At 43.7% G+C, this 27,815-nt stretch overlaps 1 protein-coding gene across 3 annotated transcripts in view; it reads right to left on the bottom strand.

The window, feature by feature from the left end:
- Positions 1-177: 177 nt before the first annotated feature.
- Positions 178-27,815, bottom strand: part of JADE3 (jade family PHD finger 3) — a 54,794-nt gene continuing 27,156 nt past the window's right edge. For all 3 annotated transcript variants that reach the window (XM_068681601.1, XM_068681596.1, XM_068681604.1), the window contains 8 exons: positions 19,054-19,211; positions 16,980-17,170; positions 15,344-15,555; positions 13,282-13,449; positions 7,685-7,801; positions 6,744-7,217; positions 5,040-5,157; positions 178-3,518 (listed from right to left, as the gene is read on the bottom strand). In XM_068681601.1, the coding sequence (XP_068537702.1) occupies positions 2,617-3,518; positions 5,040-5,157; positions 6,744-7,217; positions 7,685-7,801; positions 13,282-13,449; positions 15,344-15,555; positions 16,980-17,170; positions 19,054-19,211 (2,340 nt within the window). In that variant the 3' untranslated portion in view covers positions 178-2,616. The remainder of the gene's footprint in view (positions 3,519-5,039; positions 5,158-6,743; positions 7,218-7,684; positions 7,802-13,281; positions 13,450-15,343; positions 15,556-16,979; positions 17,171-19,053; positions 19,212-27,815) is intronic.

Here is a 27,815-nt window from a genome sequence, read left to right as displayed (position 1 = left end):
CTCTTTTTCGGGGAGGCTGAAGGGGAAAGGTTTTCCTTGACCTTTCGACTTCAAGTACTGCCAGCTCTGCAGAAATAACTCCCTCCCGACAGACACAGCACTGCCGTTAGACCCATTAGCTTAGCGGCCTCCCAGGCACGGAGGGTGCAGCCCTGAATAAATCACAACAAGTGGAAATACTGTTAGCAGTTTCATAATTTAATGAAAAAGTACTTGTAAAAAGGGGACATCTGAAAAAGACCGAGTCCATCTTGGAAAATTGAATATATATATATTTATATATATAAAACAAAATGCAAAAACACAAAAAAAAATTGACAAATAAGGTTAAGAGGTAATACTTCAAACAGTTAGCCACCGAACACACAATAAAAACTAGCAAATGCACTTTGGGGACAATACTTGAGAACTACGTAACCAAGGGCTCCTTCATATATCTATTAAAATCATGGAAAAATTAGCAAAACCATTGCCCAGGCGGGAAACAACTGAATTCATAACCCCAGAAGAGCAGAAATGCTGAGTTTTGCTGAAGCACCATTTTCCTCCCCTCCGCCGTACGCTTCTGGCCACAAAATGGCATGAAGGCGTCGCCAGCCTCCCACCTGAGTGTTCCCAACGCAAGCTTCATGAAATTTTGTGGCCAGCAAGAGGATTACTAATAAATATCGAAGGAAAACTAAGAGAGTCAGAACCGGAATACAAATGAAGAAACATTTGTTGACTTGTTCTGAACGACCCATGGCTTAGAACACAAAGCATTTCCCATCAAAATAAAATGTGTGGAAACCTAAAATGCTACTGCGTATTTACACCAAAAGAAATAATTTTGAAGATACAGCTCTAGAAAGACAAATTACACAAATATACATAAAATCAAGAAGTGGGGAGAAAAAAAAAAAAAAAAGAAACTGCATGAAGCAAATAGAGCAGGATTGCCAAGTATGCTGTTCCGTGGTTTTTTATTTCGTTGAAGTCCTCCAGCCCCTGACTTGCTAGTCCTATTGCAATGAGGGAGATTTCAAAGCTTAAACCAAACCTAAAAGCGTTGTCATTTCCCAAACTAAAAGCAGTAAATGAAGGTAATGGAGAAGAAACATGCTGGTTGGCGTCTGCATAGCCATCGCCACACGTGAACCTTTCATTTGTAGAGAAAATGAGCCCCGATCCCAACAGAGGCACGCAGGGTGACGTGGGGACAGGGGATGCTGTGGGTTTATGAAACACACAGCGTTTCAAAGAACAGGGCTGCTACTTGCTTGATCACCACAACACAAGAAACTTGTCCGCATTCAAACAGAAATCCCAGACAAAATAAACAAGCCGAAAAGGGCTTCCCCTCCCTTCTGGCTTCCTTAACAGAGGTTGAGGTTTAAAAACACAAGTAAACGACTGATTTTAAAGCACATTAAAAAAAAAAAAAGTTTTAGTTTGGGAAACAGCAACTGATCCAGAGGTTGAAAAGCAGCTTAACGTAACCATAAGTTTTCAGCAATAAAAAACATACTCCAGGTGATGACTGGCTAAAATTTCACAGGCCTAGGTGCCAGAAGTGGGGCTCCCAAGCCCACATTGAGGCAGCTAGGATTGAAAATTCGTGCCTAAATAAAAAGTTCAGGCAAAATTATTTCTAATTCATCTTCTTTTAAAAACACCAGGTACAAACACCTCCGGATGTGAAATTTCAGTTTGAGGAGGAACCTGGCATCACCGGTGATTGCCTACATTGAAGTGTCAAATAGCATTTTTCTTTGAAGTAGTACATCTACTCTTGTAAACACTATCCACAAAATTAGCCATCTGTACTTGTTAGCTGGGTAAAATATTTACAAGTGCATCCCACAACAAGCAGCTATGTACAGAGATTAAAAAAAAAAAAACAAGTACTAGAAGTTGTATATTTACAAAATAAGCAAATAATTGCGAGGAGAAACACGACCTTCAGCAAGAGCAGGGAGCGGGGGCACGTCTAGAGGTCAGTGAGTTTGGCAGCGGCTTCCACCCTCTGCAAGGAGCCCGCGACCACCACCGAGCCCCCCTGCAGACGGGGACGGCGCTCAGCAGCCGCTTTGGGCCTGATCCAGCAGAGCACCTGGGCAGGGGCCGGGCCACCCGAGGGAAAGCAGCAGGGTTTTTCCAGGCGCTCAGCTCTCCCGCAGGCCCCCAAGTGCCGTGCTGGATCAGCAGCAGGCGCTGCAAGGACGCGGTTTCAGCGTCTCCCCTGCAGCCCCTTGCAACGCAAGGGCTCCTTCCTTCTCTACCTGCCCAGCACGGCTGGCACAGCGTGAGCACCCTGCCTTGCAGGTGAGCTGGCAAGGAGGAAGCAGTTTCCTGAGCTCACGCAAGGCCCAGCCGCCCCGTGCTTCCCCAGATGTTGACCTCTGACCAACCCCATCCGTTTCTCCGCGACTCCGCCGTAACTCGGGTAGCCTTGCGAAGGCTGCAAGCCGATTCACAGTTGAACAAAACGACTCCCATTTCTCCGCCCTCCCCCGTCCCCTCCTGCAGTTCTTCCCGTCGTAGGTCCTGTACTGGTTTCTGGAACCTGGTGATGCTGAGCTCTGCACTGGTACACCGGGATACACGAAGGCTGAGTTACCCCGTGGGGGCTTCTAATCACCTTTGTACCGAACCGTGAGAAATCATGTTCTTTTTGTTTCTATTGTGACAATCTCTTCCGAAGTCCTTGCTTGGGCTTTCTCTCTCCGAGCTACTCCGTCGTAACCTCACTTGCTCTTTATTTTCATCACTTTCCGCTTCAGAGTCACTCAGCTCCAGGTCGGGGCAGTACCCGTCGTTGTCCTGGTAGGGAGCACCTTCAAGCGCCTGCTTGCTCCACAAGCGGTCTTTCGCGGCGAGCCTTCTCGTCGGCTTCTCACAGCACCGCAGATCTTCCGTGGTCCTCACCAGGCTGTTGGTAGCCTCTTTGAAGGAGCGGCTAAAATGTTCCATGGTGGATTTCCTGAAGCCGCTCTGGCCGGCCAGGTGAGCCGCGAGCACGGAGTCCTGCTCGTAGGGCGTCTGGCTGGAGCTGTCCCTCTGGCTCACGTCGCCGGCCCTGCCCAGCAGCAGCCCGTTGGACTTGGCCGCCAGCCGCGAGCCGTCCTGCTGCGCCCGCCCGTTCCCCATGGCCGCCTGCCCGTGCAGGGCTGCCTGCAGCGCGAGGGGCTTCCCGGAGGGCTGGCCCCGGTGAAACTCCGGCACCTGCACGGGGCCCGAATCCTTCGCCTCGCCGCGGGGCTTGCCGATCCCCCCCGGGACAAGCAAGCCGTTGCTTCTGCCCTCGTGCTGATACCTGGGGTACGATTTCGCTTTGATTTCATAAGGTTCTTTCGGCGCCGGCACGCTCCTCTTGCCGTACGCAGTGCTGTTGTTGTCAGGAGACAGCGGCCTGTTGCCAGGCTTCAGGGAGTTGTTTTTGCAATCTCCTAGTGCTGATTTGGGCATTTTTAACTTCAGGGTGATCCTGGGAGGTGGGTAGAACAGCGTGTTCTCTAGTGCACTTGTCAGGGTATGGCCTGGATGAGAGAGAGATGAGGGGGCAGAAGAAAAGAAGACTTAAAAAGAGGGTAACAAGAGGGTAACCATACTGTTACCTGTAGAGTTTTACAGTGCATTAAAAAGTTATTCAGCAATAAGAAGCATCTGCAAACAACTGGTGTGAAATTATTTCAGGACATTACAGACAAGGCAGAATAACAAAAATTGCCCCAAATTGTCTACTATTTCAAACGTTTAGGTAAGCATCTTCGCATTTCCATTAAAAAACAACAGCGTGCCCTTTCACAGGGCTTCAAGCCAGTGAACTGAACCAGCTTTGAGACATGACAGAAGTAGTTCCAGCAAAGCTATAAAAAAGGTTCACATTCAGCTTTGGATAGAGAAGAAACAATGCTTCAAACTGAGCTGCAATTTGGACTTGGTTCAGCTCTGCTTCGTATTTTAAAATTCTCTATGCTTTAAAAGTCTTTTCACTCTGATGTACGAGTCTTTATTATATTGTGCACACACATTGCCATTGCAAAATCTCTCTCAAAATATTTTAGTAAGTTTTTAAAAAAAAAAAGCACTTGGTTTTGTAAAGACATAAATTTGGTACACATTTCTAATAAAGTTTATTTACACAAAATCCAAGTGCTTTAGAGTACTGCTGCTTCCGCAATGAGCTAGGCTGATCTAAACCAGCTGAAAAACAACAAACAAACAGAAAAAAAAACACCACCTTGTCAGTACCAATGAAACTTATCCATGTTTCAGGGGCAGACAAAAAGCCACAAAGGCTTCACTTTAAATTGGTTACGAGAAGCACAACGTGTATCTTGAACGAACATCAAGATCATCATTTCACAACTGCAGAAATAGTTGACGTCTCAATTAAGGAAAAAAAAGCAACTGCACTGCAATATATACTATTCCTCTTTTCAAATGTTGTGTTCCTCATTTCAGGGCACATTTTTAGTGAAAATCAAGGGCAGGGTTGGTTTCGGTACATCAACTTTCCAAAGCAGTCACTGCTCGCTGTTAAAAAACAGAGTGCTTAGGCTCTTTCTGAAGGAAGGGACAGTAACTGAGATGACAAGCTAAGAAATGCCTCTTCATGTTGCTCATCAAGTATTCAAGGCAACACGAGGAGAGCCATTCCTATCAGTCACTCTTCTCTTTTGCCTGAAGAAATTAACTACAGCAAGCAAAAGAACTTCTCAGTGGGAGAGCAGAGCTTGCTGTGGGGAAACGGCACCATAAAACAGCAGCCCAAGGAAGCAAAAACCTCGAGATCACCACCAGCTCATTTCTGCTACGTGGGTAACAGAGCAAGTGATAACTTACAGGCATATGCCCAAGAGTGAAAGATCCAAGTTAAGGTGTTAAAACATTGAAGTATTTTGTGTATGTTGGTAGTTCCATTGACTGAATATTTGAAGACAATTTTTAAGGCAGCTCTCAAACGTTAAAACACTAAGCCAGAACATAATGAAAACACACAACTTCCTAGTTTATACACAGTTATGATTTGTAAATATTTTACACTTTGTGATTACCTGCAGCAATTTCCTGATTAATGAGCTGGACTTGCAAATTGAAGACCTGCTCGTGTACTTTACTGTGCGACAACTTCAGTTTCTCTCTCCTGCTTACCATGTAGCAGAGATTTCTTACCTACAGAGAAATAACACGAGACTTAGCATCAAATTAAAAAAAATAAAAATAACAATCTGGACAGAAAAAAATGTATCCACAACAGAATTATACAAATTTGATGAGCAATATCCCTTGGCAAATGTCTCATGACTGATACTAAACATATGTAACCACGAATTTAAAAACAAATCCTGAGTATTTTTAATTACCAGTTTAATGAGTGTCTTGAATACATTCTGCAAGACAGCAGAATGTGTTTTCACCTACAAGCACAGTAAGCAAACAAAATTCTAGTCAAAAACACGTAGTTTCTAAGACTTGCTTGTCTGTAAGCCTACTTCAACCACACGCTGTGCTGGGGATGTTACTGCAGTCAACACTCCAGTCTCCTGGAATTTCCTCGTGAAATGCTTTGCAGAATGATTTTCAAGAGCTAAACTAAGTTTGTTCCTCCTAGAATTATTGCAACATTTGAGAGTATATCTTTTTACAAAGCTACCCAATAGATTCTGGCCGATTCTGGCCAGTTTAGACCAGAATTAACATGTAGATCCCCCCTAAAAGAACACTGCAGCTTTTCGTGCCTTTCACACATTTGGCTGATGCATTTAGCAGCTTATTTTCAGGCTGCATGGCAGTTCCACAGAGTTCTACTTTCACTACTTGTTTGAATTAGTAGCAGTACATCCACCTCCTGTAAGGAAAACAGGAAGAGGCACTGCAAGTTTGTAACACTGACCTGAAAGAGCGGGCACAACACAGAAAAAGCATAGGGGCTGGCTGAACAATATTTGCCAGGTATACCTCCCCAAACACCTAACTAGCTGTTCAGAAACTGGAACCTCTCTCCCCAGAAAGGAGATTCACAAATTTATTTTCATCCCAAGACGTAACTGAACAGAAATTCTTGCGGCACGAGAGGTTCAGAAACTTTGAGAGCCATCTCAAACTATGAAGCGCTTCCACTCAATGTAAGTGCATCAATTTCAGCACAGTTAGATGCAAACCAACCACTGCTAAAAAGACCATTTCCTTTTCATCCTGCTCAGCAAAGCCACGAGCAGTGCTAGACCCGGTGGGCTGTTTTCCAGCAGCTAACCATGAGCAGCACCTTGCCCAGCTCAGGAGCGTGAGCAGTGATTCAGCCCACCCGCTACCTAGGGCCAGCCAACAGCAGCATGCTGCCCAAGAGGAGAGGTGAGTAAGGGACCTGAATCAGAAGTCACAGGAAGCTGCCTGAGCACGGGCCAGCAGCCTTTTTCTTCGTCCGTGAAGCCAAGAAGGCTCTGTGGTAGTTAACCACCCAGAACTTCACCCGCTCGCCCTCAAACCATGATGATGTTTTAATGTACTTCTAGAATTCCCCAAAAACTTCAGGCGCACTCACCAAAGAATACCTGCTGCTTTGCCTACGCATGTTGGTTTTCAATGCAGAGAATTCTGCATTGTGTGCTTCACAAGAATGGAGCTGAATGCCTTACCTCTTATTATTATTATTTTCTAAATCGTCTCCCTGTGCTCTTCCCATTCCCACTTCTGTCCAAAGACAAAGCTGCTGCTCACCTGCACACAGTTTTTCAAAACTTTACCAGTTAAACTCTTACCCTCTCTAGGTCCTGCCTCAAATGCATGAACATCCTCATGCGAGTATGAATGCTATCTTCTTTTGGCTGCACTAAGCCATTTTCTTCATCCTCCTTGGGAGGAAACAATGGTTTGTTAAAGTTACTTTTTCGCTTTAATTTCCAGTAATTGTAGATGAAGTCTACAGCAAGTTTAGGAAGACCCAGTTCTGCTGCAACGTCCTCCACTGTAACGAGTGAGTAAAACTCTTCTTCCAGCTCTCGGAGCTTCTGGGCTCGTAAACTGGTTTTCTCGCTCTCCGTTTGCTTCTGGTCCGACATACTTTTGGGATGCTCATCAACATCAGGCAGCGAGTTCTGTTTGTTCTTGCTGTGCTTCAGACAATACGACTTGAACTTGACCTCATCCCCGTCATCCAGGATAGTCTTCATCTCTAAGCTATGCTCGAAGGCACAGGTGACATGAAAGGCAGTGATGCAGCTTTTCACGGAGCACTACAGATGGAAGAAAAGGGAAAAAAAACTCAGTCACTAAGAGTAGAAACAAACGAGAAAAAAAATATATATCTTCATTACATTAAAGTTTATTCCTACCAAATCATCTCTTAAGCACTCTTAGAAATACCTGTTGATCTCTTCGAAGTTGGCATCATGTTAGTATCATGTGATCTGGTATTTGCTTGCTTTTGAACAGCGTTCAGTGGAAGGATCCACCTCTGATCCATGTACTACCAGTACTTACACTTCTCAGCCTTACTCAAAAGAAGGCAACTGAGACCAGCTCCTAACTCTCTACACTGAAGCACTTAGGGAACTAATTTGTTAGCAAACAGCTATGACAAAGTAGGCAGCTATCCTACGATTGTCTTCATCATAACATCTCCAAATACAGGAAAAATAAAATAAAATAAAAAAAATCCCCATCTCACAGACTGAAGAGTCAGAGGAAAACAAGAACATACCTGAATGCAAGCACCAGTTTTCAGTTTGCATAAACTACACACTAAAGCCCATCGACTTGGTGGAATGTGAGACACCTTTGTGATCGGCTCCATCCTTTCTGGGCAAGCAATACTGACCTGAAAACAAAAAGCAGCATGGAAACAGTTAGCAAGGCAATAAAAACAAGCTCTCCGCTAATATTAGAACAAGAAGTATGACCACACATTTATCTCATTCAGAGATATCTATGTGCTCATGCTTCTTAGCAAGTGACTCCAGAAGATCCTGCATGTAGAAAACCATGCTGAGGAATACAATTAGTTCAACCTGGTGGCTAGAAGTTGCAACTCCTCAGAAGATTTTTAGGCATCTGCAGCATGCCTTGTAATGAATCATTTAAGAGACTACAGTAAATGATGGCTAAGTTTATTCCCTTTCAATTCTTTTTTTTTTTTTCCTGTGCTGCTTAAGCAGATCTAACTTAAAAAGTACCAAAAAGCAAGCTACTCAGAACAAAACAGGAACACTTAGTCACTTACCTGAGAAGTTCCTTCTTTAAGATCCACAGATCCGCTACACGAGCTACTTCTGCCAGCTCAGAGTTTGGGGCAGAACAGATCTAGCAGTCAGCAGCCAGGGAAAGCCTTGCTTTTTGCCTTCACTTCCACTGAGCACTCCCAGTGTGAGAGGTGACTCTAAAACACTTTCCTAACTACAGATTGTATGAATTATAATTTGAGAAAGAATGCAACAAACTTCTCTTTCTGCAAAGCACAGTATATTATCTTATGGTAGTTTTCACGTATTTAGTCTGGATGATTTGTGGATCAGATTATGGATATTAATACTACAAGAAAGAAGAAATTTCAGATAAGCATAGGTACCTTTTGCTATTGTTTGCTGTACTAAGGTTCACATATCCATTGTCACAGAAATTTCTCAGCTGTCTGTTGTCCATACTGGGAAACCAGGACTGTTCTCCATAATTTGGACATCCAAACAGAGATGAATTATCTCCTCACTCACCCCTGAGACACTCCAGACAACCAGGATTTATCCAAGGGCAGAAACAAAACTGGCCAGCTACGAATGATCAACATGCAGAACTGAGCATATCAAAATGGCACAAGGCAGAAAATTGCAGAGATAACTGCTCTGTCCCAAGGCTGGCAGTCTCCAAAAGCTTGGATTTTGATGCTTACACAACAAAAAAACACTTTGAACTTAGCAGCTGTGTGCTATGGGGGGCTACCTGCCTGAAACAGAAATGCAGTGCTAATTCTAGCTAGACAGATCTCCCTGCTTCATACAATGATTGGCCCGAGCAGAGCAGACCAGTGGTGGGATCGGGCCTCTTAGCAAAGGGGTCAAAACAAAGAATTCAAAGAAAGGAGGTTTCTAGGCCATGTTCTGTGGCACTGTGAGGTCAGAATAAAACCGATCACCTAAGAAAGTAGTCAAGACTGAAATATGATTTTTTTTTTTTTTTTAGAGAAGCTTAAGAACATTACATTACAGTAATTTTCATAAATTATTCTTCCAACCTCCATAATAAGGCTCTTCTAGGGAAATCCAGATTATGCAATTAGTTTAAGATGTGATAATTAAACCGTTGCCTTTACAAGGACCAACAAACTAAGGTGAGTATGCTAGCTTCCCTTTTGGGGTATTTCAGCAATCACCCGATGCACATATTCGCTTTAAAACCTGCCTAAGCCCTGAGGAAGCACAGCAGACATTCTCTGTGAACTAGACTTGTCCAATACAGCGGTGCCATGCTGATTAGGCCTCAGAGTCAGAGCTGCTATGCTCAAACTGAGCGTTTTTGTTACTCTTTCCTATCTTTTGCATTGTTTTGAGCATCCATCAAGTAGGTGGGAAAGACAGCTTTGCAAGAGATGACTTGATTCATCATTCTCACATTTTAAAGGCTGGTCAACAGTTCATAAAGTAATGACAAAAGCAGACTCAAGCATGATTTGTGTTTGTTATAGTATTCAATCTCTGATCCCCCAGTTGCAAGCCCGATCTTCTGGAATATGCTGAGGCCAGCCAGTGCTGCGTGGTATTTCCATTCAGTCCAGTGACAGGCACAAGTGTATGTCACTGAACTCCAGAAGCCACGAGTCCCATCAGTGGGTGTGCTTCAGCCTTCTCCTGGGCCAAAACCAGAGTCAGAAAGATCTGTGCGGAAAACCAACAGGACTTTGCACCTGGAAACCAGCAGTACCAGTTACTGTCAGTTCAAATTATCAAAAAAAAAAAAAAAAAAAAAAGACAAGATGAGGAAAAGAAGCAAGCTGCAACCCATGTAACAAAACTAAAACCTAATTCTGAGAAGTCTTTGTTAGAAAGGTAGCGGGATGCTCCAGAGAGGTCCCAGAGAGGATTAGGAGAATGGGGAGGCAGCACGTGATGCACTCATCAGGTAGAGATGAGGAGCAGCTTCATCTTTTGTGGACTTCCTATGTGTCAGCAGGAAAGGGACAAAACTGTCCTTGAAACTCTTGAATTGTTCCACAAAATCATGTTCAGCACTCTTAAATGTCAAAGGCAACTTTTTGGTTTCCATAAGGAGACCCTTTACCAACCTACCTCAATGCTGCTCAAAACAGAGCTGGTTACAAGTCACCCAGGTGTTTCTGAAACAATATTGTAAAGATTGACCGCGCTTCTTGCCCCAGTTACCAGAATCAACAGGCAAGAATTCCTGTGGGAATTAAGGGGTTGCATCAACTTGCCACGCTGTCTTTATTCCTTTCAGAAAGGAACCTTCAGTGATTTTCTCCTGGAGACTGGGTGGCACCACCTTTCCTCCGTGCGTCCCAGCAGAAGCTGGGAACAGACACACGTCTTCTCGCTCTCTGCCCCCTTCAGTGCTCTCCCTGCTGCTTCCCCAGAGGGGACTCTGGAGGGTAGGAAAAATTTGTGTTAGAAATCCTGTCCCTTCGGCTTGCAGTGCTGCCTGTTTACATTACCCCGCTTTGTCAAAACACCACGAGGCGCTTTGAGTCAGGTGCAGTTTATTTACACTGGCCTCATGCCGCCTGCGTGCTCCTAACACTCCCAGAGAGGAGTCAAGGCAAAGTTTGTTTGAACTCGGCTGTTCACGAGGGATCCCGAGAGCAGAGAGGCCAACCTTTCCACTTCCCAAAGCCTCCCTAACCAAGGCAGAACCGACAGTCTGCCTTAACACGTAGCCTCTCTGTTCCTCCTTCATGTTGTGCCGGGTTCCTTTTTGACTGCTGTACTCTGAAGAAGTTGTAAAAGTGGGAGAGAGAGAACGGTGGGGCTGTTGAAGCCTCTTCTCTGTGACTTCCACGGTGAGCTGACATCTCTGCCACCACCCTGCTCTCCGCTGGTAGCCTGCCCCCAGCAGCAGCTAAGGAAAAATGGCTTTGTGCTTCAGCTGACAGCACGCTGACTGAGGGAAGATGTGTCTGCAGTGGGGCCTCCAATGCAGAGAAATCTTGATCTTCAAAGCAGAGCAAGCTTTCTCATCTCAAAGTCTTTCCTTTTTTTCAAAGAACATCTTTAAAGAAAGCATAGAAGAGCCATTTACACTAAAAGACAATAATGGCAGAAGAATAAAAGGATATAAACCAACGATGAGGGCACTTCGTGAAATAAAAACCTTCAAGTGTCTCAATCAGCCAAGTGAAGGTCAACAAAGCCTTTTGACACCATCAGCTTACCAGGGGAGGGAGGGAAGAAACCCCACCCACATTTCAAGAGAGTGCTGAATGAATGAATGAAGGACAACAAATCCCCACTGCAACCGCATGCAACGTTGCTAGCCTACACTTGGTGACTCATCAAGCCCCTCTTTGAAGGTTTTACCACAAACATGGTTCTGACTCACTTTTCTCTGCCTTCTGCCTTGTTCTGTCTCGTTGGGAGCACAGCAGGGAAGCAGCAGAGAGTTTATCATGTTTGTTTCTTCTGGGGCAGTTCCAAGGGAATATGCACCGTGCCATAAAGTATCTCTGGGTCTTCAAACTCTGGGTGTTTCCAGTCCAGTGATCACATTATGCTACAGTGATTCTCCAGAAAGGAACCCAACATTTTAACAGAGATTCCCAAAGCTTTCTTTGGCTTCCTTGGTGACTGATTTTTATTTTTTCTTCCTCCTACAAACAGCAATGCAGGGGACAGAGAGGATGAACGGATCCAAGAGGCGTTTCCCACCTCTCCTGGCAGGTGCCACCTCCTTGCTATGCCTGACACACTCGGCTTTGCTGCAGAGGGGAGGAGGTGCCCGAGGCCTGGAGCCGCCAATGGCTGCAGGAGCAGCTGGGTTTGAGCTCTCCCACCTGGGTACTCCCTGGGCTTCTCTCCCTCAGCCGGAGGGAGGTGTGCAGGCAAGAAGGCAGCACTGGCTCCCCGTCCTGTGGTCAGCTGCTTTCCAAACCTGCCTGCTCCTCTTCTGTTGAGGAGGACATCAAGGCAACCGCATGCGGAAAGGACCTCTACGGAAAACCTGTCTGCTCACAGAAACGCACTTCAGAAGTACAGAAGTCAGGAGATTTTTATTTATTTTAATCTTTTGTGTTTTCTCCCCCCTCTACTCCTTTCTTCCTAAAGGTGGATGAGACACCAGGAAGTACACGCTGGCCTGAAGGGAAAGCAGAACTGCAAAGATAACCTCCCTGCAAAGCAGACGTATGCCTGTGACAGAGCTAGGAAATACACACGGCACCGTGCTACCACGTTAAAAAAAATAATCCAGAATCTTAACATCCTCCTTGTGAAGTTTTGCAAAGGCAAGGCCTGGCTGCTTCGGAACAGAAGGCTTGAGAAATAAGGCAGCCCCTTGGTATCACAGTGCCAACAGCTGTGGCTACAGCTTCGTGCTAAACCATCCACTGTAATGGATCTGTGGATCTTAACAGAAAGAAAACAAATACAGATCTGAGCACAAAATTAAACAAACAGCCCATCTATACAGGAGTGAATATTCCAATTTACACAATTATATTGTGATGCTAACCTTGATTCTAAATAGAGCAAGTGTAAAGCTTCGTTATTAAACTTCACATGTGCATGCAACTAAAGCCTTTTCTTACAAAATATAATGTAGAAGATTTTTCTTCTCCCCACCATTCAGAAAAAAATCATTCTAAAATACCTTAACTACAAACATCTGCCGATCTCAGAGTCCATCCAATACAAATCATGTAGTATGTTTGTGTTTTGTTTTGTTTGTTTGTTTTTTAAAAAAAAAAAAAAAGTGAATGTATTCAGGCAAATTATACACCTAACCAAGAGTGCACACATTTATCAGGAGCTACGAGAGGCAAGGAAGCTGCAGTCACGCAGCGAACGCTATCTTACATCAGTAAGCCTTTCCAGCAGGTCACTCAGGTACCTTAACGACACCAAGGAGTGCTTGCTCGGTGTGTCCGTGGGGGGAACGGCCAACAAAGGGATTAATCTCTCTCTCCCAGCCTTTGCAGGTTCTGCAGACTCAGAATAAAGCCCAGGACTAAGCCATATAGATATATTAAAATCATGAAAATGTGAAAAAGCAAAGGAGGGAACAAGGAGGAGAAAGAAGAGATGAAGGAGGATAGTAGGGACCACGATACAGAAGGACGAGGCAGAAATTCAGCTTTACCTCTGGAATCCAGAGGGCACAGCTCACGTGTGCCCACTTGGTCCCTGTCCTGGTGGCTTTCATGGCACCTCCTCGTTTGGGACACAGGAGGCACTGGGGGTGTATCCCCAGCACGCAGGTGCGGCACAGCCAGCTCCCTTCAGGGACTTTTAGGATTCCGTAGCACGCCTTGGGAGAAAACAGGGATCGAGATCATTGCACTAATAGGATTTCACGTCCAAACATTAATTTTCATACGGCACAAAGCTTTCAGATCCTAAAGGCACAGTTTGGCCTTTGCTTAATCCTTCTCCAATTTCGTTACCTTAAAAGGAGTCAGGTGATCAAAGAGATTTACAGCCTATAAAACAAACGCTTTCTACGCCTGCTTCTTTTTAAAGTATGTGTCTTGGTATTGTTTGTTCACAGCACAGAACAGCCATTGTGACTGAACAAACACTGCCATTAAGAACCTTCATCTTTGCATTTAGCAATTAACTTTTTTTTTTAATAAACTTTTTAAGTTTCTGAAGAAAAAAAGGAGACATCTCTTTAAATTAGCTTCAGCATTTATGTATACCTTCCTAAAAATCACCATTTCCTATCGCTAACAACTTTACAGTAACATAAATCTATTTAGATGTGAAGCAGTGAGCTGGTGTTTGAAGATTTTTCTGAAGATTTTTGCATACAGTATTAATTTATCTTTGTGGTTACAGTTCTGACATTCTATCATTTGACTTTATATATAACATTCAAACTAGAGTTACAGTACATACTGAAATGATGAGATGCTCTTTTTTAGGCCTATTTCCCTGAATATTGCGTTTGACCCCTTGAAAATTGAGGAATTTCTTACCTTTTCCTAAATTTGAGGATTAAAAAGAAATCAGAAATGCAGTTTGCTTTCTAATTCAGATTCATAGCTCTCCTTCTTGGCAAACTACACCTGTACCCTATTGAATACAGGCACATCTTAAAGCTGAGTGTATCCGACACCACTCACAGCAAGAAGCCTTACCAACAGGGCTGCTTTCTAAGGAAATCACACCATTCCCAGCACCCTATCTGGGAACAGTCAGACTGAAAGCCTTGCCAGCTGTAACCAGCCTTTTAGATTCAAATCCAGTATAAAATCCCCGTGCTTGCTTCCCCTTCTGGTACTGACCATGAAGCAGTATCACCAAACACTGCGCATTCCCCTCACGCCTAGAGAGAGGGGGACTTTCCTGAGTGAAATCCTGCATTACAGAACCACCAGGACAGACTAACCTGAACGCTATTTTCATGTCTGACTGTTGGAAAAACCCAACAGGGGGAGCTGTAATCTCAATTTTACAAGTGATTTATTTTTTTCCTGTTCTGAGGCACGTTCCCACCAACACTCTTTCTATTACTGATGCAGAAGTGGCATTATACCAAAAGATCACATTTAGGAGGCTGGAGACGGACGTAAACCGTTCCCTAATTTAATCCAGCTAATGAGTGGAGGCGGCCTAGGCTACCAAACCAGTAACTTGGCAATCTGGCTGAGCTGGCATGAGAGGGCACTGTGAAGGAGGAAATCTCTCGCACTCCTCCTCCCCGCCTCCAAGCGGCGTGATGACGAACAGACCTGAGGCTGCTTGGTGAAGCAGGGCCCATCCAGATTAAAAATCGAAGTGATAACTCTTTCTGGTTGCTGCCAGGCTTTCTTAACAAGTTAACAAGTCAATCAAGGAGGGAAAAACCCCAGCTCTTAAATAAGCTGTCTTTGAATTCTTCACATATAGGCAGGCAGCGCTCTCCACCCTATTTATTTTCAAAAGGAGGGTTAATAAAGGGCTTTATGGTCACAGAGAAAGCGCTTGCAAGTCCTGAGGACGCTTCACACTCCTGCTGGGTGACAGAGGTCCACACACAGACTGTGCTTGGCCACTTACCTGCTGTAACTCCCAGAGTACAGAATTTGGGCTTGGTATTGCACCACCCTCCTTACCCAGCAAATGGCAAAGCCCTCCACATTTAATACCAGCTCAAATTCCACGCTTGCCAAGGTAAACAAAGACCAGAGGACAGTGTCAACGCCTCCGCAGGCACCGACCTGATGGACGCAGATGTTACACTTGTCACAAAACACCATATCATTCCCATCTTCGCTGTCAGGGGACCGGCACACATCACAGATGACATCTTCGTCGTACTCTATGCCCAGCCCTTCTTCAGTCTCAATTGCATGATTCATGTTCTCGTGGCAGTGCCGCTCCAGCACTTCAATCGTCTTTTCCATCGTGTTTTCATCCAGGGGCCCGCACCCTGCAGTGCAGAACGGGGAGGGGGGAATTGGGAGACAGTCAGGCGCTTTTGACCCGGTCTGAGAGGCAGACATAAAGCACAACTTCCAGCAACTACCACAGCATACACGACTTAAATTTAAAAAGCCTTTTATCATTCACTGGCTAATTTTAGCAGGGTTTTATAAATACAAACAGAACGACTATTGAAGTAAAAGTCTGGGTTGTGCATAAGACAAAAGACATCACTCCAACTGCTGGACAAGGAGATGGCTGCTCATTTTGATTTCTTGTTGCAACTGATAAACAGGGAGATGGAAATGATAAATGACTGCTAAAACAGAGTGCCTTCTGGTATTAAACTGTTCTCTCCAGTGCCAGAATGTTTCTTCCACTCCCTGAATGTAAAGGATCATGGTATCATTCAGGTGGGAATGGGCCTTGGAGGGATCCAGCCCAGTTCCCTGCGCTGAGCAGGGCCAGCACTGAATCCAGATTAGGTTGCTCACAAACACACCCAGTCAGACCTTGAAAATCTCCAGGGATGGTGATTTCAGCCCCAGAAAAGCCATGATCACACTTGTGCTTGAAGGAGAGTGTCCTTAAAGCCCTGCTAGCTCTCTCCAGCAACTTCACCCTTCAGAGTTGCCTCACTCCCCACCTAGCAGCTCCCCAGATAAGCAGAAGCCTGCTCTCTGTAAGCCCAGGAGCAGAAGGCTATTTCCTCTTTGCTCGCCTCAGGATCTCAGTCTCCACTATTTCACACCTGCTACAGCCTATGCCCCTACCAATTAGCCCTTCCCACCTAGTTCCTCCTTTGTGAACAGGAGATGTTAAATATCTCCCTTTTGCACTCGTCCATGGAAGAGCACCAGCTGCACAGGCCATCCCACCACAACCCAGTTATTCCAGCAATATCTCCAAGATTATTTTCCATAGTTCACTCCACCTCAAAGCCTTCTATACCCACAACTCGTATGGAAAAAAAAAATTTAGCAGATTTTAAGTGGGCTAGCATGTGTGCAACTTAATTATTCTGTTAAGAACCCAGCATGTCAGCTGCTCAGAACTCTGTATTTTGTAGCAATAATATGTACAAGTTTAAAAAATGGAAGCATGTGTTTTTCCTATGCAATATTTTTAACCTTTAATGCCCTAAAATTAATTCCACCTGGTTTGGGCTCTTCCCCTCCTGTATCAGCCTGCAGAAGTTGCACGTGATTTTGGACGCGAAGAAGTTTCTAGGCACAACAGGTAAAATATCAAACGCTAACTGATCCAGCAACTCATTTTAAATGTTTTTATAGCTGTTCATTACCTCGTTTTTCCTAGCATTTCCATCCAATTCTCATTCAAATATCTTTAAGGAATCTCACACAGCAGACTACAACTCAAGCAGCAGCAGTTAACTGCTGCTTTAAAAACTAGAACATGTTGTGAAATTACCCATTTCAGTAAGCTCTTCGTTTAGCTCCTGGAGCCAAAAGATGTCCATATCATCCAAGTCATAGCGACACACCGATTCTGCCAATTCCAAAATGTTGATGTAACCTGGCTCTGTGGGCTCCTGGCTGGAGCAGTGGATGTACTTCCTGGGTCGTGTATACAGTACTTCTTTCACTTTTTCTGCTACAACCCTACACATGAAAATAAAAAGGAAATGGAGTTAGCTCCAGCTTTTTAAGATTCAGCCTTGAAAGACATGAAATATTTGTTATCAAGTGCAAAGAAATCTAGCATCTCACAGATTTTAAACTAGCCTGTGAGTGAAGCCAGGGTGGGAAGACAGGATTCTGTAAATGTCATTTCTTCACATGAAATATGTTAAGGTTTGCTACGTAGACAGAATCATTTTTAAAATGTAAGCCTGTGCATAATATTTTCAACTTAACAAATGCTACTAGCATGGCGATGCAAATGTTTTTGAAACACAGAAAGTATTATGCCGAAAAACCCTACAATCTTTGTTCTGTCTTCTTCCTAAACGATAGAAGGAAATCTTGCCAGCTTACAGTCCTCAGGATTCCAGCTTTTTCAGGAAAGCTTGATTTATTCTGCTGCAGCTAGGGAGAGGAGGAGGAGATGTTTGCTCTTCATTGGGGTTAAGCAGTCTACCCATATTTTATATGTGACACTTCATCCACGTTACATAACAAAAATAATACATTTGTAAGAACCATTCTGTTGCTGAGCAAAAACGTAGAGGGGAAAAAACAGCTAAAAATCATCCAGGAAGCAAAGGGAAAAAAATACTGGTGTTTTTAACCTTTCAATTATTTTAAGAGATAAAAATTAGTGCTTGCCTAGTAAACTAGCCTATGAGAATGGAGAGACTGACCCTAGCTAGATAAAGTCGATCTTTCTCTGCATTTGATGCGAGAGGCCCTGCATGTGAAAGGAAGCCAGGGAGATACTGAATGGAACAGTGCCATACGTGAGAAGCTCTGCGTGCTTTCCAGAGCTCGCCCTCCCCGGCACCAGCAGAAAAGAAAAGCTGTGGGAAACAAGGCCAGAGGAGGAAAGGAGGAGCAGGCAGCAGCCTAGCAGTATCCCACATAATTCTAACTGGACAATGTGGGCTGTCAATGTCAGCACAAACAATGCTCCTCTGCCATTCTTCTTCCCCCCTTCACCTTGCTCGTTTTTTCTCGTGTTCCCTTGTGAGCTTTTCTTTTCTCTAGTCCAGACCATTCTGTATCAATTTTTAACTCTAACGTAATACTGCTGGTATGAGATGCAATATATTTATTTTTAATAACTTGGTACTGACAATAGCCCCAGTGGAAATTAAATTATGCTGGCATCAGCGCTTTCACTGGACAATTCATTTATCTTCGTCTTGAAGACCATGCTGGCAGTAATACCTCTACACTAAAAGACACTTTTTCCACCAGGAAAGGTTACAGGACTACACTGTTAGGTTTTCCTGGTCTAAACACAAGACCAGAGGACAAACAATCTGTCTCCTGAAACTGACATCACTGAACTTGTATATTGATCAGAGGCTATTTGTGGAAAAAGATAGCAGAAGGAGTTAAAGGCTCTGGCAACACCAACAAAAATTGTATTATGTGAACAAGTGAGTAGTTTGATCGGGTACCAGCTATTCCTGAGCGCCTACTGTTCTATTTCTTCATGCTTTATAGAGAGGCTTTTCAAGTAACATGAAAGCAATGCAAGATTTAGGTTTATTTTTAATTTAACTTTCCACACTTAAAAGAGAAAACAGATTTAACCCATAGCACCACGCGACTCAGGAAAAAAACAAAATCCCCTTTTTGCACTTGTAATGTAGATACCATCATGGTATCTAGACAGAACCAGATCTGAAGTGCCACAGAAATGTTTTCCAAATTGATGCTTGTTTGGCTTAAAAGCATGCCTGGAGGCTGATGCTTTGGAGGTGTAACCGTAACAACAAGGAAACGTGGGCTGTGTTTAGACCACCTCTTTTTTTTTGAGAGGCCACCTTCTCTGAGCTCACATTCTGCGCACATGCTTGATGTGCAATCGCTGTTACCTGAGAGAAGGCTGTGGAATTGTTTCTGGACTGGCTGGAACTTGGACTCCTTTCTCCCATTCCTGTTTCCACGTGTCCGCAAAGACGTAATATTCATCGGGGTTAACATGGTGAGAATCCGGTAGTTTCATGGCACTAATGAGATCCTTGCGGAACACCTGCAAAGGAAACCCAGAGAGAGGAGAGGCTTGAGAAAAAAGATTTCCACCAGGGGAAGCAGTATGGATTTTTCATAATCTACACTGAAACAATGCGCGTATGTTGTTAGTTTTGTTTTTTTTTTTTAAAGAGTGCTGGCACACAAACACATTAATTTGAAGTCATCTAGATTATTGACTCTTAACATACCAGGTGCAGCATGGCAAGAATTTTCAGCTAACTCAAAACCACGCTGCTGCCTGAAGTCTAATCAGAAGGAAGAAAGCAAGCTGCTGCAGGTTACCAAGGGAAAGGGGGAAAGGAGGCCTGTACCTAGTTTATTTATAATATCACTTTCAAACAGCTCATTTTACTTGCCAGTCTGCATGCTTCATCCCAACTTAGGTACAAGGTTGCATATCTTTTTCCTCCGCTCAGTCAATCTCCCTCTAATTGTCATATTCATCATGAGCTCAGAGCAGTTGCCATGGCAAAGTTGATGTACAGGCACTTGCTCATCTACTAAATCCATTTGAAGTTTTACTGGTCAGGATCTTCAGCATTGAAGACAAACAGCTGCCTACACTGAAGCACGAATTCTGCCTTGCTTTATGCCTGAACCCCAGCAATGCCACCACAAAAATGCAATCCAGCCTCGGGACTCCTTAGCAAACCTACATGGTGAAACACACCAGCGTAGGCCACCCGTGACAAACCTCCAGCTCTAACACCCAGCTCCTGGCTGCAGAGGATTCCAGTCTGACGAACATGCAACCAGGATTATCGGCCGTCTCAAAGCTTACTTGATGTAAGTGCCTGTCAACTACAGGTGCATGAAATTCAAATAAAGGGCAGATGAATTTTTTATTTTTTTTTTCCCCTTCCCACTGCTACCCTGCCCAAGTTTAACATCCATAAAAGCAGAACAGCGACCGCGACTTGGTGTTGGGGAGACATCGCAACTAATTAATTGTGTTATCATAATGAGAAATCAAATCCTCAAAGGGCAATAAAATGAGAAGGGAAAATATCCCTGCAATAAGCTGTGGCAGGTTGAACTCTCTTCTTACTAATTCAGTTTTATAGCCAGAACAGTAATAAAATACTTCAGAGCCAAATATCTTCGTGTACCCTTTTCAATTTGACAGCACCAGACCGGTTAATGCCTACTGCAAAAATTCTCAGCTGTTCTTGGAAATCATCAAGAAATCGTTGTAACAAAAAAAATAGGCACTGCACTTTTAAGTAGAAACAGGTATTGAAAGAGGCTGCTGGTAGCTCAAAGCACAGGAGTTGCTTCACTGTGCGCTACGTCTGCATTGCTCGTAGGCTGCCAGGAGAGCAAGTTAACCTGGAAGCTCAAAAATAGAGAGCAACTAAAGCCTCAGTGACAGGAGGGAAAGCATTAACGCTGTAAGCATCCATTTTAACACAAGCAGTATGTCTACACAGCAAAAATAAGATGTGCAGTGTTTTAAGCCATTGTAAAGAATTTGTAATTTTTTTGTTACGAATACAGAGCCAGGTTTGCGAGGCACTAACACGGCACAGTGCCAAAGAAACCCATAATTTTTCCATAAGGAAAAATAATCCAATAACTGAGAAATGCAATGGTTTAATCATTACAACGTATATTCCTCAAACCTTATCTGAGGGGTTAAGTGCCTTACAAACTACCTTTTAAAGCACTGAGAAACACAGACCTAGAGTGTTACATATCAAAACCGCTGTTTTTTAAACACTAAATGAAAAACGCTCTGAAAGGCAGCAGTACTCCAACTACATCTAACTACACTGCTTAGCAGCAAATTCATCTCCTGATTGTCCATTATGTACGTGAGCTGTATCATCTCTATTTTTAGAGCACGAGCTTTATTTTTTGCCTGGCCACACGGTCACCATGCAGCAACATGAAGTTCTCCACCTCAGGTCGCTGAAGTCTACAGTGGTGCTATCACCGGAGGCCAAAGATTTAACAAATATAAATGCAATGGTTGAAACCTTCAGGGATCCCAAACCCAACTAAGATTTCCTAAGAACGCTTTCATTGCCATTCACACTTACAGCACGAGTCCAGCTGAGTATTTCCCGCAGACACCCGGAATCCTTACAGAGACACCACGATCTCCAGCTCTCATCATCCATCATCTCTTCATGCAGCCTATCTTCCCACAATAAACATGTTTCCTTATCAAGAAATTTTTTCTTATCAATTAAGTAAATTTTACTCCTGCAGTCAGCCTCAAGGCTATGAGCTGAGCCAGCTCAAAGGGCTGACACGCGTTCAGCATTTAGACAGCCAACTTCTCCTCACGGTTGTGTCTTTTTGGACTCTTCTGTGACACTTACTGCATCCATGAGGCAACAGCCAGCGCAATGCAGCCTCTCCTGGCAGTGACCCCTTCACTTCCAGTCAGCACTCACCTTTCGGTCACAGCAGTGAGCGTCAGTCACCCCAAAGCACCTACATTTCTAGCCACACACAAAACACAAGCCTTCAGCTGTATTTTAGCATCATCTGTAGTATCACAGAAACCAAAGAGAGCTCAATAATGAGCGTGCCTAGGCTAGCACTGTGTCCCCACCCACCTGGGAGGATTCAGGGCCCCTCGCGTGAGGCAACTCGGCCAGCACCATTGCCATGCACCTCGTACCTCACGCGGCAGGGCCCTGCCCAGCACAACTACAGCTGCCAGAAGCCACCCGATGGGGTCTGTACACACACCAACAGGAAACATCCACCTGCTGGAAGCCTCCTCAGAAGTCAGTGTGACAGTGGGATGTTTAAAAAAATATTTTTGGCAATTGAAAGTGTGAAGGAAGCGATGGATTTCAGCCCTGCTTACCGTGCGAGACTGCTCGGTCTGAACCTCTCCTGTCACGTAGCTGCCAGGAGCTTTACAGTTTCAGCTGAAAATGGTGCAGCAATTTGTCTGAATGAAGCCAATGAAAAACACGCTTGCTTATGTCACAATAAAAATACCAAGCGTTTTGTTGAGAAACTGTACAACTTTTTTTTTCACACTTTAAAGCTGGGACTCAAATTTATAAGAGGAAACCCTGTTCTCTGGTCTTTTTGCTCTGCAGTGAAGTCTGACAAGATTTGCTGAAGCAATGAGAACAACTGAGGCACCACTGCAGACACACTGTTGTCTCTAAGCCTTTAACAGCCTAAATCCTACAAAAATTCTCCACAATAAGCACGCTCTGCTCCTCCACGGCAGTAACACCAAGCTACAGTGAGACCATGGGCCTGTGGATGGAAAGATACGGTTCACATGTTTTATTTGTTTTTCAGACTTGGGAGTCCTATTTGTAAATTATGCTAGAAGTGCATGTCCAAGGAAAATGAACTTCTTGAATCAGGAGTTTGTAAATGTGGCACCAGGAGCTGTCTGACTTCAACATGAACTCCTTCAGCAAACACTGGGAAAACTCGACGTTTAATCTTCCTCACAGGACCCCCACCCCCACGCTGACTTTGGGAATAAATCAAGGCTATCCACTAAAGAATATGGCTTTCTGGGCAATATCCTTATCTGCTAAAGATATCGGGGAGGCACATGCAATGCTACAGAGAATTATAGTGAAATATTAGTATCAAAGACAGAGATCGGGTCTTAACTACAAGACAGCCTTCTACAGCCTCCATCCTCACTGAGCCACGCAAATACCAGATCTGCACAGGCCTCAGGAACGTTTTGTTTGTGATCAATGCAAACCTAAAGCCGCATTTGGGGGGGAACAGGGAATAAAAACCTCCTCCCTCCTCAAAAAGAAAAAAACACAACAAAATGAGTCAAAAACTTAATTTAATACCCCCCCCCGCACGCTTCTACCAGCAGCAACTGATCCTATTGCTCATTCAACTTACTTACCCAAATGCTTGTGTCAGTGAGAGCGAACAGACTGGGTCATCTCTTAAAAATGGTAAGAAAAATCCTATTTCTTCTTGTGACACTGAGCTTTTCAGTATGTGACCACCTCCCTACAGAACTCCACCGCGGTAAGGTGCTCCCATGGCCACGTAGGCCACCGCTGGGAACCACGTGGCAGAGGTTTAAGTAAAGCACATGTTAACCACTCTGCTGCTGTTACAATTAAAGCAGGATTTCTCCTGGATTGCATCTAATTGCTTCACTCCTCAGGCTTCCCCTGGCGCCTGGCAGAGCCCCGGAGGAGTCAGCAGTACACACTTCATTTCCTCACGCCCGCTGTCTAGAGTCAGAAGTCTGGCTGTCCCAGAAACAAAGTAGTGATTTTTAAAAGGCAGGAGGGAAAAAAATATGCCTCTCCCCACTCAGATTTCCCCAGAAACATGACCTCAGAAACATCCTCAGTACCCTACTCTAAAAAGAGAAAGCTGAAATGCTCAGTAGGTTTCTGATTTTTCCACCTCCTTCACGACCCATCCTGAAGGCCAGAGATGAAATTCCAGGTGTCAAATACCCATCCAACAGGAGGCATTTTCTCTAAAATGCAGAGTAAATTACGTAAGAACACAAGTTTTCCATCAGGTTTTCAGGCATTTTTTATACACCTCCACAATTATCTTCTTTTTCATCCCGAAGTCACCCATCAGCAAAGCTTACTGTCCTGCTGTAATTCGTAATTCTCACGTTTAACACCATCAGCAAAAATTAAAGTCACTTAAAAAGCATCAGTTTATACCTAAAATCACCACATAAATAACAAGGTGGACAAACTGTAGCAAGACAAGCATAATGCAGCCACATAATATCTGAGTATAGATAATCTAATCTAATACATGTAGTGTACTTCAATTTTTGTATAGATGTTTCACATCTGCCAAAGACTGCCCACCTACAGGGGACGGAGTTGTAAGGGACACACCACTTTCCAAAATTTAGTGCACTCATCCTTGTGAGGTAGATTTTTTTCCTCATTAATACACTGCAACCTGGGCATTAATTTCTAATTTAAGGCACCTTATTACAAAGGAGGCTAGAGTCTCACGACAGCACAGGTTGGTTGGTTTGCATTGTAGCAAAGCAAATAGAAGTCAAAATAATTGTAAAACAGCCATGAAGCTACAGCTCCAGGCATGTATACTGACTGGACCGAAAAACTAATGATGTTCAAACAGCTAAAGCAGACAGAAGTGTAGCATTCAGCTTGTACTTCTCAAACATCTAAGTAATTTGGCCATGCCCTGCAGTAAATCCTAATCGTCAAACTCCTACTCCCTAAAACTATTTCCAAGGATTAGCCAGGACTCAAGCAAATGAAATATCGCACTTTGCTTTGGAGCAGCCATTAATCTTCTCAGCCTCTTTTACTAGTGTTTATAGGAAAAACCAGGAAATCAGACACTAAATCAAACCCACTGGATGTCTTATCTCTGATATCTCTAACAGCACCATCTTGGGAGCCAGAAGCACATGCGAGAACCGTGTAAGAACACATCGAGTTTCCTCCTAGTTGCTAATCAGACATAAGCTTTGGATTTGGGGATTAAACTCAACAATCAATTTTTAAAAATGGTATTAATTAAACAAGATACTTAGAAAAATCTGTACTCCTTGCCATCCGTTTAATTCCTTTTTTAATCACGTTTAATTCTCAGGCTCCACAACTTCCTATGCAGATGAGCTTCAGTCTTAATTACATGGTGCACGGAAAAGGACATCCTATTAATTCCAGCAGACTTCCTAACTTTTGGCCTCATTCATATTCTCCCACCCTTCCTCCCCCATTCCTCCATCACAGGACCGAAGCTCTACCTCTGCTTTTTGCAGACCATTTGAATTTTACTATCATGCCTGCGCATTCAATCCCAAAGGCAGAACAACTCAGCCTTATCACAAGCAAACTTCTCCATGCCCTTGTGCATTCCGGCCACCTCTTGTTAAGGAGTTCAAATATCTTGAGATGGTATAAAAAGATTTAAAAAAAAAAAAAAAAAAAAAAACAGCAAGGTTGCACTCTGATTTAGATGAAAGTATTATTAGTTTCTTTTAATCAATTAACCCACTCAGGCTACAAACCAGCTCATTAAAATGAATAAGGGATGCTGACCAGAGGTCTTGAGAAGCCCGCAGAGATGTCCAAGCTGTTGCAGTTAACTCAGGATCTTCTAAAGCACGCACAGAAAGGTGACAGACTCCTCTTCTATTATGCATGGGGCATGCCAAACGATATGATTTAATCATATTGCCCATTCATTCACAGAACAAAACCAACCGCTTTCCAACTGCAAAAAGAATCCATTTTCTGCTCAGAGTCTAATCTTGCAGGGTGCTCCTCAGGATCAAGACCTACAATTTATGTGACAGTTAAATGCCACTAAAAAAAGTTTCACATACCCCAGTAATGAAAGCAGACCATTTACTTGGGGAAGACAAGCTACATTTCACATGATAACACAGCTGTCGCTATCAGCAACGAGGGATTAAAAACTACTATTGCTGTGGGATTCGGAACCCTATTTGCAGGGAGAGGTAAAATACTGCCACCTTAGACGGGCAGGGTTTAAAAAAACCCACAACACATAATCCTAACTTAACTCTCTTACAGTTTAGAGAGGGAGGGAAGACTGAAAAAAAAAAAAAAACAACAAAACAAATCATAAGTTTGAGTGTCACATAAATCTCTTTGGCTCTTTTGTGCCCCCACTAGCCTGGGGGAAAAGAACTGGTCAGTCCTTCAGCACAGGCCAGCTGATGGGTTTTCCCTGCAAAAATGATTTCAGCTGTGCTGCCATCATTTTCCACTGCAGCTTCCAAGGAGACGGGAAACAGCAAAGTAGGGGTTTCATGCTGAGCCAGGCATCCAAGTGCCTCCTACCCTGCTACTCCCACACAGCCGACTGTTCAGACCTGCGAGTCCCTCCTGTCCAGCTTCGAGCCCGTAAGGGGCAACTCCACAGGTTGCACGTGGCCAACATCAGCAGCAAGATCTAGAAGAACTGTTCTGACTTCTGCTACTGGTGTGCCTGTAACCTTAGTGCTGTTTAGTTATTCAAAGTAAATGCTAGAGCAGATAGCTTAAAGTTCTCATGTCAGTTGCTTGCGATAGATTACAGCTCTATCAGATAGATTACAATGAGAGGCAACGCAAGGCAGAGCACTCCTCAGCCACAGCCAACTTTTTTTTTTTTAATTTTATTTACAGAGGAACACGGCCACTACAAGCATGTCCTGTGAAGCAGCTGACAAATATACTAACCTGTCCGTCACGATATTGAAAATGAGCTTTTATTTGAAGAGGAAACCCAAACACTGGAGAATAGTTGGACTGGAGATGGCTGAGAAAGTAGAAGAAAAGCCTATGTATCCACACACAACATAATTGAGAGAGCCAGGCTTACTGGCACGAAAGAAAAATTAATGTATGAAGACCACGAGCAAAAATATTCCCAAACAGCTATTTATAGCTTTGACCTTTTAGATTTTCTGCATCACTAACTCAAGAAACGTCTGCTGCCTGGCAAGCAGAGGTGAATGAAAGGAGAGCACTGCCAACTTGCTAAAGAGATCCCTTGCTAAAGGGATGCTGTCAGCCTGAAATTTTCAATTTCTATCCAATGGATATTAGACAACTCTTACCACAAAAAAAAACTTGCAGAATTGCCGTAACGTGATTTTTTTTTTTTTTGAAGGGTATGTGGTAGGGTCAGACTTTGCTTTCCAGCCTTGTCACCAGCTGGTGCATTAACAATCAATTTCAATGCTCTGCTGACAGCAGCACTTCACGCAGTACACCATTGCGTGAGATCTCCAGCATATGCTTTCCTAGGGGTTGGAAGGAGCGCTTGCTTCCAGCACAGGGAAAGGAAAAAATAGAAGGATAGCCAGAAGTCTTACACACAAGGGGTAGAGATTATTACTGTCACCTTCACGTCCATTCCTCTTCTTTATCCTTTTTTTTTTTTTTTGTGGGGAGGGGGAATATTGCAGTATTGCACTTGGGACACTCCTGCAGAAGAGGACATCATCTAAGATTTTTTTTCTTTTTTTCTTCTTTTTTTTTAAACTGGGAAGGGAGACTCTTAAACAAAAAGCCACCATAAAAATGCCACTGTTACTGGAGATGTTATAAAATACATTTTTTTTAATTCAAAGCGTACATTCCAGATTTTGTTCTTCAAATTTTTTATTTTTATCAAGCAATAAAGGGTTCAAGATTTTATCTTGGGATAGGTAAAAAGCAGCAAAGAAGGTCACAAGAGGAGGAACTGAAAACACTGCTCCTTTTAATTCCTAGAAGTTATGTAAATAAGAAAACTCGTAGGCTGAATACATGGGCCACATCTTCATAACTGCTTGTACACACAGACGCACATGAAGACAGAATGGAGCAACGGGAAAAAAAACAGTAATGGGAGCATCCTTAGGAAGACGAGATAAAAAAATTGGGCAGGGAGAAGGGACTGGTAAGGGACTGGGCACTGAGGCATACTTGAAACAGCACCAAGTCTGGCAAAGCGTTTGTTTCTGTCCCCGCTTACCCAGCCTGGCAAGCAACAAAGCTGCTGCGACGACAAACGTGAGCAACAATTTCAAGACCTCCATAGCCACAAGCTGTTTTAAGATTAAAATTCTTACAGAACCGTAATCCTCAAAGATCAATGCTTTAAAGGTAAAAAAGCGTAATAGGGTTTT

This window comes from Anas acuta, chromosome 1, assembly GCF_963932015.1.
Source record: "Anas acuta chromosome 1, bAnaAcu1.1, whole genome shotgun sequence".
Taxonomy (NCBI): Eukaryota; Metazoa; Chordata; class Aves; order Anseriformes; family Anatidae; genus Anas; species Anas acuta.
This window is presented reverse-complemented; position numbering and strand designations above follow the sequence as displayed.